The 12,595-nt window shown below is 43.9% G+C and overlaps 1 protein-coding gene across 1 annotated transcript in view; it reads right to left on the minus strand.

The window, feature by feature from the left end:
- Nucleotides 1-6,281: 6,281 nt before the first annotated feature.
- The window catches only part of LOC306741215 (sodium channel protein type 4 subunit alpha B-like), a gene marked incomplete at its 5' end in the record, with an annotated part of 32,676 nt that continues 26,362 nt past the window's right edge, over nucleotides 6,282-12,595 (minus strand). The window contains 6 exons of the mRNA XM_079223466.1: nucleotides 6,282-7,512; nucleotides 9,285-9,359; nucleotides 9,455-9,599; nucleotides 10,034-10,637; nucleotides 11,364-11,634; nucleotides 12,084-12,182. Of these exons, the coding sequence (XP_079079592.1) occupies nucleotides 7,348-7,512; nucleotides 9,285-9,359; nucleotides 9,455-9,599; nucleotides 10,034-10,637; nucleotides 11,364-11,634; nucleotides 12,084-12,182 (1,359 nt within the window). The 3' untranslated portion in view covers nucleotides 6,282-7,347. The remainder of the gene's footprint in view (nucleotides 7,513-9,284; nucleotides 9,360-9,454; nucleotides 9,600-10,033; nucleotides 10,638-11,363; nucleotides 11,635-12,083; nucleotides 12,183-12,595) is intronic.

Below are 12,595 nucleotides of genomic sequence, written 5' to 3' on the forward strand. Positions count from 1 at the left end.
GCGTGTACTGTTTTTCTTTGGTACGACCACGATACCGGCACACCAGTCTGTTGGCTCCTCCACACGGCTGATGACGCCCAGCTTCTCCATTCGCTGGAGCTCTTCCTTGACTTTCCCCACCAGCGGCAGGGGAATTCTCCTAGGGGTTTTCAGTGAGAAAGGCACAGCATTTGGTTTAAGTTTTATGTGATATGCCTGTTTCACCTCACCTGGCCCACTGCACAGTCTAGGGTACGTCGACTTGAGTGTCCACATCTATGCCGTCAACACGTTTGAGCAGGCCAAGGGCCGTAATGGCTGGAAATCCAAGCAAGGGCGTACTCAGATTTTTAACCACATAAACCTTCTGCATGGACTGTTTGACTCCACTTCTCAGCTGCATACTGGCGAACCCTGACACATACAGTGGCATCCGTCTCGGACCAAGCAAAGGTCTCTCTGCTTTCTGGAGAACAGGCTGCTGCGTACCGGAAAATATGCGGTTCATATCAGTCTGTGACACAGCAGTGACATCCGCTCCGGTGTCGAGTTTGAACCTGATTGTGGTGTTCATTATTCCTATGTTAACGGTCCATGCAGCTTCGTCGGACATCACAGAACCCAGGAAGAAACTTTCATCCTCCTCCTCCGTCTCAATACCGTCCACATTTCCGCCTGCACGACAGACACCATGAAAGTGACCTTTTTTCCCACATGAATGACATTTTGCATCGTTGGCAGGGCACTCAGGTCTAGGGTGAGGTGAGCCACCACATTTGTAGCACTGGGAACTATGTGGCTGTTTACTCTGGCTGCCGAAGTGTGGCTTTGCTCCATCACTTTTGTATCTGTTAAACCTGGGCTTCTCTTTTTGCTTCCCGCCTTTGAACACTCTGTCCACAGTGGATGCATCCATCTGCCCTACACTACTGGCATCACTCCTCAATGTGTTTTGTTGCTTTTTTATCTCCTCTGATTGTCCTGCCATATTAATGGCTTTTTCCAGGTTTAAATCCTTCTCCATCTGCATGCGTTCGGAGAGCCTTGCATCAGCCAGTACCACTACAATCCTATCTCTGATTAGTTCGTCATGCAATGTCACATAATTGCAGTGCTCTGCTAATGCATGTAAGGCAGTTACAAAACCGTCAACTGTTTCATTTGCCTCCTGTTTGCGCATGTTAAACCGCGCGCGCTCATACACGATGTTCTTTCTAACAATGAAGAAAGACTCCAATCTGTCTCTCATTTTGGTGTATACATGCTGGTCTGTAGCGCTTAGTTTTAAGCCTCTCAAGACGTCATCTGCGTCGTCTCCCATGCAGTATATCAAGGTATTCACCTGGTTGACTTCGGAGCTTGCAAACAGGTTGCTTGCCTGACGGAATTTCTCAAATCTCCGAATCCATTTTGTCCAGTCGTTCGGCTTGGAAAAATCAAAGGGCTCCGGCGGCTGGATGTTAAACGTAGCGCTGGGAGCGTTAGCCGCCATGCTAACGGTAGCTACTTCCCCGTCCTGCTCGTTATCACTCATCTAACTTCACTGAACACTTCTTCCGAACTTTTGCCTACGTCCCTACAGTAGTACAACTTGTACATATCCTGCTTTAGCTAAACACCACTTCTGACACCATGTCGCGTTCGCTTAATAACGTGCGTGAGACAGACTGTGTAGTAAAGCCGACATGTTTATTCTGAGCTTACCCCGTGTCTCAACCCCGCCCCACACATTCACTCCCTCGTCTTATTGGTCTCCGGCCTACCAACCTAGAGCTGTTAAGAGTAACATTGAACAGTACCACAGTACTTACCCCCATAATCATGGGGTGCTTTGAACGACTAGTCATGTCACACATCAAATACATCCCCCCCCACCCTGGACCCTTTCCAGTTTGCATACCGTGCCAAACGGTCCACAGAGGATGCAATCTGCTCTGCTCTCCACCCAGCCCTCACTGACATGGACAAAAAAGCCTTGCCCAACCACCACCTCCATGCTGTAGCACTCACCTGTTCACATTTCTTCCATCCACCAGCTGCTGTTCATCAGGACTGACAGCCAATCAGAGGCCCGTGGGCCCCCAAGCGCCTCTGATTGTCTTATAATCTATTTGTGAAATCCACCAGTTAAAATTAATATTGAACAACGTTCTCTGTTCTCCATCCTGCTCTTTCTTCCCAGAATGAACAAGGACCAAGGATCCTTGGTTAGTAATCGCTGAATGACACTTGAGAGCTTGTCCTCAAACAAAATGGCATCTGGAGGTGTCGGCGTTGCAGTAGCCGTGCTCACTTATGTGATGTTTTTAAATTGTGCGGGCTTTACTGATACCTCCTACTGTTTTTACAATGGGTGTTTTTATGGAAAATCGACAACGGAAAGTCAAGGTCCGATTGGAAATCATTACAAACATTTCGGTTTCGGAAAAGCAATATTGATAAGCGCCTTGGCACATTGCCCTGGGTACAACCGCGATAAATCCAAAGCTAAACCAAACAACCGGAATGTTGACGCATGCAAGTTTATTATGGCGATATGCCTCCTATTATCCGGAGACATACACCAATGCCCAGGCCCAGTTGGCGTGATGGCGGGGGAAGGAGGCTCAAACACGGCAGATCATGGGAGCAACAACACCTTCCCACAGGTAAGCATGGACAACAGAGAACCTGCTGGCTTTACCTGTGTCTGTGCTGAGCCTGCGAGCTCTTGCTGTCCGGGGGCTGCGTCGAGGCCCGGGGACGACAGTGCCGGGCCCGGAGAGGTGGGCGGACGAGTTGGTGTGGCGGCGATCGTTGTCGGGGAAACTCGCGGACGGCAGGGAGGCGATGGACGGCGGGCTGGAGTGGCGGCCGTCGGCGTGCTTGGAAACCGGGACCGGAGGGGCGACTGCGGACAAGTTGGTATGGCGCCGATCGGTGTCTGGGAGACTCGCGGACGGCGGGGAGGAGTGGCGACCGTCAGCGTGCCTGGAGGCCAGGAGCGGAGGGGCGACTGCGGAGAGTGGGGCCTATTACGGGCAGGAGTCGGCGAGGAGTGTGGGGTAACTGTGGCGGAACATTCGAGGGAACTCTCCCCTGGAGTGTGTGCGAGTGCGACGGATGAGACACCCGCGCGAAAACCAAGGCAAGAAGGTCTGAACCCGGCGATTAGAAAATTGCGCACATGCAAACTGTTTGGAACTGTAAATCATGCCCGTGTCCTCTGGGATGCGCATGCAAAACCCAAAGGGCTGTTAGGAGGGCATTTGAACATTCGCAGTCTTCTGCCTAAAATGGACCAAATTAAACATTTATTAGAGGACTCAAACTTGGACTTCCTATGCCTTTCAGAATCATGGCTTCATAAGAATTCGCCCCCTGATGCTTTGAATGTCAATGGTTAGAATACTTTCAGAAGAGACAGAACAGCTGGCAAAGGAGGAGGTGTAATGCTCTATGTTAAAGAACATCTCAATTGCAGTCAGATTGAATGGTCAAATTATATTAATTTAGAATGCATTGGCCTGAAAGTGTCATTGTCAACCCAAATGTCCTTTACTCTTATCTGCCTCTACAGACCACCATCTTCAAAAAAAGACTTCTATGATGAGCTCAATCGCATGCTAAAGGAGTGTGACACTGAAAAGGAAGTTATTTTATTGGGTGACCTTAATGTTAACTGGGAGGATAAGTCAGGAAGAAAGTCCCTAAAACGGACAGTTGATAGCCTCAACATGACCCAGCTAGTGACTGGCCCCACAAGGATAACTCACTCTTCACAGTCCCAGATTGACCTGATTTTTAGTAACAAGCCAGAAAGAATAACCAAAACCTACAACATGGTAACTGGAATGTCTGACCATAATCTGACTCTGTTAACAAGAAAGCTCTCTAAGAAACAATTTAATATTTCTGCTACTAGACAGTCACACCAATTAAGAATTCCCAAAGGTGACCTAAATGCATTCGAGGATGCTATAAACGGAATCAATTGGACTAATCTCCTATCCGGTATAAGTGTGGAGGATGATAGCCACATATTCCTGTCCACAATCCAGAGCACCATTAGGAGTTTCCTTAAGAAAGCAAAATCTAAATCAAGTCAGAAGAACACACTTCCATGGCTAAATGGTGATATTTGGAAGTTAATGAAAGAGCGGGATTACACACTAAAAGTAGCTCTTAAATCTAAATTGGCAACGGATAGGCAGATATTCACAAAGTTGAGAAACCAAGTGACCAAAGAATTTAGAAAAGCAAAGGCAGATTTTTTTATTAAGATTATTACTGAAGCACATGGTAATTCCAAATTAATATGGGACAATTTGCAGAAGATGTCAGGTAAACAAAACAGTGGTTCAATGAAACAGCTTAAAGTTAAGATAAATGGTTGCCTTACACAAGATGCAGCAATCATGTGTACAGCTTTTAACTCCTATTTTATTGACTCAGTGAAGGCCCTGTCCCCTAGCTCCAGCATCGGTTCAATTGATCTGCCACCTGTAGCTGGGGGTGAACCTGGCTTCTCCTTCCTAGAGGTCTCTGATGCTACAGTCACTCGCTTCATGGGCTCGCTCAGGAACTCTAGGGCAAAAGATGCGCATGGTATTGACAACATGTTCCTTAAGAAACATAGAGACCCTCTCGTCCTCCCGATCACCAGCATGATCAACAACTCCATCAGGCAATGTGTGTTCCCTAAAGGATGGAAAGCAGCCATTGTAACACAGATCTTTAAATCGGGTGATAAAACCGATATTACCAACTATCGGCCCATCAGCATCCTCCCAGCTATCCTCACCAGCTACATCCCATGCAATTTGGTTTCCGAGCCAAGCACTCCACTGACACAGCCAACTGCTTCCTCATTGAGAAGATAAAGCTTAAATTGGATAAAGGGGGAGTAGTAGGAGCAGTATTTCTTGACCTCAGGAAGGCTTTCGACACCGTTAACCACAATATCTTGATTAAGAAAATGTCACATTTCAACTTCTCAGCTGAATCGCTAGCGCTGATGAAGTCCTACCTTGAGGGAAGAACCCAGTGTGTTAGAGTGGGTGAGGCTGTATCGCCTACGCTAGGATATGAAGTGGGTGTCCCTCGGGGTTCGATTTTGGGACCATTATTATTCAGCTTGTATATAAATGACCTCCCCAGTGTTTGTAAGGGATGTGATATTCAAATGTACGCTGATGACACAGTGATTTATGTCCACGCAAAAAGCAATGAACAGGCTGCACTTAAACTCACCGATACAATGGTCAATGTGTCAAAATGGCTCTCAGAGTCCTGTTTACACCTAAATGTGAAAAAGTCGGTCTGTATGTTTTTCACAAAGACGGCTTGTAACTCACCTGAGCCGGATGTCTATGTCTCTGGTGAGAGGCTCCAGATAGTGCCTGAATATAAATACCTAGGTATCTACCTCGATTCAAACCTTTCTTTTTAGAAGCAGGTAAAAAACGTGGCAAAAGTTGTCAGATTTCATTTGTTTAATTTCAAATACATAAGAAACAATCTCACCATAGATACTGCAAAGCTGTACCTTAATGCAATGATCGTCCCATATTTGACCTATTGCCTAACCAGCTGGGCTCAAGCCACCAGCACAACTCTAAAATCAATTATAATCCTTCATAAGCAGGCTCTTAAAATACTTGATAAAAAGCCCAGGAGTTATCACCACTGTGCAATTCTAAGGAAACACAGTCTCCTGAGCTGGGATAACATCACTAAATTCTCCTATATGTGTCATGTTTTAAAAGTTCTTCATGATATGGCTCCTCTCCCACTTGGTGAATTTATCAAACAAAACACACAGAGTGGTAGACAAACTAGATCTGTGGAGAGAGGTGACTGTGTCATCCCCTTTAGGAACAGTTCCTTTAGCCAGTCTGCATCCTCAGTAAAAGCAGGACACCTCTGGAATGCCCTGCCCCTGCAGATCCGCACTAGCAGAACATATCCCTCTTTTAAACACAGCCTAAAGAACCGGCTCATTAGCAATCAGGTGTGTGAGCATGAATCGTGACTCCCTCCTCAATGATTGTGTGTACAAAATGTGTGTATGTTTATTGATCTTTATGATGTTTTTATGATTTTATGATGAGGCCTATTTATATATTTGATCGTAACCTGTATGTTTATTGCTTTTTTTGATGTTTTGTTATAACCATTTCTTTCCTTTAGTGATGGCTTGTTATATCTGGCCACGGTTGAAATTTAGCCTTAGCTAAGACTGACACATTTACCCCTGGGTTGATTGATGTGTACGGTCCCTGTTCAAATAAATAAAAAATAAATAAATAGTTTGAGCTTCATTTATTTAGTATTACACATGTCAAAGATAGATAGACACAACAAAATGCCATATAAACGGTAGACTATAACAAAGTAACAATGTATAAAAAAGTACAACAGTTAGGGGCACAATGTTTCTACAAATAGGATACTTGGACAGTAAAAGTACGTTAAAAGAGCATGTGGTTAATAACCAATAATCAATTGATCAGGTGGAGACATTGTACTTTTTGGCTGCATGTATGCATGTCTAACACCTGTCTAACACCTGTATAACATCTGTCTAACACCTGTCTAACACCTGTCTAACACCTTTCTAACACCTGTATAACACCTGTCTAATACCTGTAAAACACCTGTATAACACCTGTCTAACACCTGTATAACACCTGTCTAACACCTGTATAACACCTGTCTAATACCTGTAAAACACCTGTATAACACCTGTCTAACACCTGTATAACATCTGTTTAACATCTGTATAACATCTGTATAATTCCTGTATAATTCCTGTATAACACCGGTATAACACCTGTATAACGCCTGTATAACACCTGTATAACATCTGTATAATTCCTGTATAACATCTGTAGGACACCGGTATAACACCTGTAGAACATCTGTATAACACCTGTTAACTACTGTTAGTTTTTGTAATGCTTATAGTACATTAATAATACAAATGTTAGTTATGTTTATGTTCCTATGTTATGTTATAAAATGTTATAAAGCCTGTAATCAGAGACAGATCTGGATCTTATCTGACATGAAATCCCATTATGAATCACCTCTTCTGAGACGAATAGACTACAATCACAATAAGTGTTATATGAGTGCTGAGCATAAACTGAATTAGTAGTTAGTATATTTGTAAAGGTTAATACCAACAAAGACCAAGCTCTGCGATGAAGACGCAGGAACAAGGTTTTCAAAGCCAGAAGAAAAGCGCAGAATCGATTCAGCAAACTTTCTTTTGGGTCGTCTCTGATGTGAGGGTCTGGTCCACAGGCGAAGATAGAGTCCTTCAGGTTCTCATCTGGCAGGAAGTTGTGGGCATTAGAGGGAGGAGCAGTGAGGAGGAGCAAGTCACTGTAAAGCTGATCCTCCACCACCATTGTTCACAGACTGGACGGCCATCTCTTCATCGCCTCTTTGCTGCAGGGCGTGTTTCCTGTATGCTCTCTGGATCACTGTCGCCGCCACGGCTTCCTGTTGTCCCTGCAGGGGGCTGCTGATTGGTTCACACGACGTCTGTAGGCAACCATAAGTAATAATCATCCATTAGGTCAGGTGGATTCTTTGGCATACCAAAGTACTGTCTCTGTATGAACCCTCTCAATGCTGAGTAAAGGTGCTCCTGCCATCGTGAGAGGAGCTACCATGGTGGGAGGAGCTACCATGGTGGGAGGAGCTACCACGATGGGAGGAGCTACCATGGTGGGATGAGCTACCATGATGAGAGGAGCTACCATGATGAGAGCAGCTACCATGATGGGAGGAGCTACCATGGTGGGAGGAGCTACCATGATGGGAGGAGTTACCATGATGAGAGCAGCTACCATGATGGGAGGAGCTACCATGATGAGAGCAGCTACCATGATGGGAGGAGCTACCATGGTGGGAGGAGCTACCACGATGGGAGGAGCTACCACGATGAGAGGAGCTACCATGATGAGAGGAGCTACCATGATGAGAGGAGCTACCATGATGAGAGCAGCTACCATGATGGGAGGAGCTACCATGGTGGGAGGAGCTACCATGGTAGGAGGAGCTACCATGATGGGAGGAGCACCTTTGCTCAGCATTGAGAGAGTTCAAACAGCTCTTATCACGGTCATTTCACAAAGAGGCCCATTATTATGTCTAACTTTAATTAAGCTTCAATATAATTTAAACAGGTGAGTTGTATATAAATCATTGATGATAATCAATAGGTAAAGTATATATAAGCAAATTTATAATTTTGAGCAATTCTTATTATTACATTGTTTTTGTATTGTTGTCTTTTCCACAATGCACAAACACAAGACAGAACAGAACAAAACAAAACAAGACAAAACAAGACAAGGCACAAAAATATAACGTATAGGCATTTCAGATAGAGATATCAATATCAATGGCATGTTATTTTTTTTGCCCCAAATATTTGCAAAGGTGTTATATTTCTACATAAGTAAGTTTCTCAAGGGCAAGGCACCGCAGCAGTCCCTCTCTCCACTTTTGTTTGCTCGCCTGTGGACAGAGTTTTGGACATAATGTAAGTTGTTCGTTGATACAGATATGAATCTCTTTCCAGAAGTCTTGGATGAGAGTGCATTCCCAGAGGCAATGAGATAAGCTACCTTTGTGTTTACCACATTTAATACATGTACCTGGTGTATTGGGGTAAATGTGATGTAACTCTGGAGTAATGTACGTTCTCATCACCCATTTGTACTGGAGTAGTTTGAATCTAGAGTTTATTGTTTGCACCTGACCGTGTAGACACATGTCCTGCCACTCTTCGACCGTGATTTCCTCATCTAGGTCTGAACAACATGCTAGCCTTTTGTCCTCAGAGGATTATTTTGCTGCAGCTACGATGGTGTGGTCAAACTCTGAGATCAGTCCAGCTGATCCATGATGGTTTAAAACTATTTTTTCTAAAGAGTTTAGGTAGGGGAGATTTACAGAGTTCTGTTTCTTTGTTATGAAGCTTCTTATCTGGAGATACTTGACAAAGTGTGTCATAGCTATGCTAAACTTGAGCTTGATCTCATTAAAACTTAAAAGAGTATGACTATCACAATCATACAAATCTGAAATCTTTGCGATACCTCTGTCTGCCCATCACTTAAAACCAGGGTCGTTGGTACCTGGTGTAAAGTTTCTGTTCCCCCATACAGGTGAAATTGTACTTTCTTGATTCTTGCTGTTCTGAGTTCGTCCTCATGGTTGGATGCACTTATTGTAAGTCTCTTTGGATAAAAGCGTCAGCTAATGAAATGTAATGTAATGTAGAATAGAATAGAATATTGTGAAACCTTGGGCGGGTTGGCCATGAACTTTTCCTCCATTCTAGCTTTGAGAGAGTTCATCTTTCCTGAGTCACCCAACACCTGCACATATATGAAATATAAGAATACAAATGATAATAATAATATCATAATAATATTAATAATAATAATGATCGTTTAAAAGAAGAAAAAGTCACCTGAGTGACGAGTGCTTGGACCACGTCTGAGCAGTGGATTCTGTCTCCAGGAAGCAGAGGCAGCTCCATGTGGGCCAGTGTGATGGGGCTCGGTTTAGGAATCCTCAGAGGATCCGGCAGAGCATCGCAGAAATCTGACAGCTCACTGTGGAACACAGGAGAGTCTATTAGAGTCCACTAGAGTCCTTCAGAGTCCATCAGACTCCTTTAGAGTCCTTCAGAGTCCACAACAGAATACGAAGGCTTGTCCAGAGGAACACCTGCACTGTAGGGATTCACCTGTACTGTAGGAAGAAGGATTCACCTGTACTGTAGGAAGAAGGATTCACCTGTACTGTAGGAAGAAGGATTCACCTGTACTGTAGCAGGAATGACTCACCTGTACTGTAGGGAGTAGGACTCACCTGTACTATAGAGAGTAGGACTCACCTATCCTCTAGGAAGTAGGACTCACCTGTCCTCTAGGAAGTAGGACTCACCTCTCCTGTAGGGAGTAGGACTCACCTGGCCCCTAGGAAGTAGGACTCACCTCTACTGTAGGGAGTAGGACTCACCTGTCCTCTAGGAAGTAGGACTCACCTGTACTGTATGAACTGCGAGGCTTCTGGGTCAAACGTCTTCCAGGTTTTATAAAACATCTGGAAGTCGTCGTCGCTCAGTGGCTCGCCGTCCTCAGACTCGAAGGTTTCCAGGATGACCACGATGTACAGGTGGACCACCAGCAGGAGGGTCAGGAAGATGTGGGTAACGAAGAAGACGATGGCGACCGTCGGGCTGCCACAGTTCCCACTGATCGCGGCTCCTGGGTTCTCCATGTCGGCGTCACAGTCCGGCGGCGTGTCCATGACGGGAATCAGGAAACCGTCCCATGAAGTTGACGTGGTGATCATCAACAAACACATCATGCTGCTCCCAAACGTCTCAAAGTTAAACATGTCGTCGATCGAGTACCCTCTCTTCACGTAGGCAAAGTTAAACATGCCGAAGATGGAGGAGGTGAACATGAGGATGAAGAGGAGGAGGCTGATGTGGAAAAGGACAGGAAGTGACAGAAGCAAGGCATTAAGCAGCTTCCGGATACCCTGGGCCCAGTAGAGGAGACGAAAGATATGAACCACTCGCAGCATGATGAAGAAACCAGGCGAGACAAAGTACTTCTCAAAGTAGTCGTTCAACACAATGCCTAAAGAGAGACAGAGAGATAAAAAACAATTACATGTATTGTAAAAAACAATAATGAAACTAAATCAAAGCAACACAACTGCAAAAGCAATTTCCAAGTCCCTTAAAGAGTGTGCCGACATATAAATAACTCAAAATCCTTCATTTTGAGTTAATATTTATATTCTAACAATCCCTCGTGCTGTAACTAGAAATACAACCTCTGTCCATTTTTCTTCTTTCTTAAAATAAATGAATCGCCAACTTTACTTGAGCAAGTTTATTCAGTCAACCTGAAGACAGAACAAATCAAACATCCGCTCAATCAATGAATCAATGAATCAATCAATCAACCGGTTAATCAGTTAATCAATCAACCTCAGATCTGACGCCAACCTCCTGACCCCCCTACTCTGTCCAAGGGCCCCTGGGGGGTTCAGGGTCTTCCATTGCTGGAGAACTCTCTCCCCGTTACCTCTGTGCATCACTCTTCTCTTTCAAAACACTTCAAACTCACTTATTTAAATCTGCTTTTCATTTCGTCTTATGTGTACAGATTGTAAAGCCTTTGAGGCAAATTTGTATTTGTGATTTTGGGCTATAGAAAATAAACTGGGAATTGTCTGGGTTGAAAATCAATTAAATGAATACAAATTGTTGCCTGAAGAAAACAAAAGAATTCTGTTAAATCCTCCCAATGTTTGTACTTTGAATAAAGAAGAAAACGGCATCGCCAGAGGAAACTCACCCAAGAAGGAGTAGGCCAACACCACCAGGTCCAGGATGTTCCAGCCGTCGGTGAAGTAGTGCTGTCTGAGCGCGACGACCTTCAGAAGGAACTCCGCCACGAAGATGAAGATGAAGGCAAGGAGGAGCATGTGGAGAACGATTTCCATCTGGTCGCTCTGCTGGTCCGTCTCCACCATCATGGTCACCAGGTTCAGGCAGACCATCACCACCATGAAGACTCTGAAGGGCCGGCCGGTCACCAGGTCGAAGAGCCGGGCCTGGAAGCAGTTCTAGAGGATTCATGGATTTATTAACAGTTTATTATCACTTGTTCACTTTATTTTGAGTTCAAACACTTTTTAGTATCTTCTCCATCTGAACACCGATGAAAATAAAATATCAAGAATATGATTTATGATCCGCATTACTGACTTCACGCTTCATTTAATTCAGCGTGATTCAAATCATCACATCATTTCCCATCATGCTTCTTGTTTAACTGGATCAGGGTTTATAGGCTATATTAGTTTTTAAATATATATATATATATATATATATAAAAATATATATATATATATAAAGTTGTATGTTATATTAATATACAAATTAACTAACCTGTATTAACTTTATATATATATATATATATATATATATATATATATATATATATATATATATATATATATATATATATATATATATATATAGTTGTATGTTATATTATGATACGTGAACCCACCTGAGGTCGTGGAACAGGTTTCTGTTGCATCAAACGTTTCTGAACAGACTTGTAATATTTCTGCTGCTCCTTTGTCCTATAAATCATTTTCCCTGCAGAGTAAAGACAGAAATAAAGACGTGAACACCAGAGTAAAGACTAAAGTAAACCTGTCTGTCTGTCAGCCTGTAAACCTGTCTGTCTGTCAGCCTGTAAACCTGTCTGTCTGTCAACCTGTAAACCTGTATGCTAGCCTGTAAACCTGTCTGTCTGTCAACCTGTAAACCTGTCTGTCTGTCAACCTGTAAACCTGTCTGTCTGTCAACCTGTAAACCTGTCTGTTAGCCTGTAAACCTGTCTGTCTGTCAACCTGTAAACCTGTCTGTTAGCCTGTAAACCTGTCTGTCTGTCAACCTGTAAACCTGTCTGTCTGTCAACCTGTAAACCTGTCTGTTAGCCTGTAAACCTGTCTGTCAGCCTGTAAACCTGTCTGTTAGCCTGTAAACCTGTCTGTCTGTCAACCTGTAAACCTG

Source organism: Taurulus bubalis (genome assembly GCF_910589615.1).
Source record: "Taurulus bubalis genome assembly, chromosome: 9".
NCBI classification, from domain to species: domain Eukaryota; kingdom Metazoa; phylum Chordata; class Actinopteri; order Perciformes; family Cottidae; genus Taurulus; species Taurulus bubalis.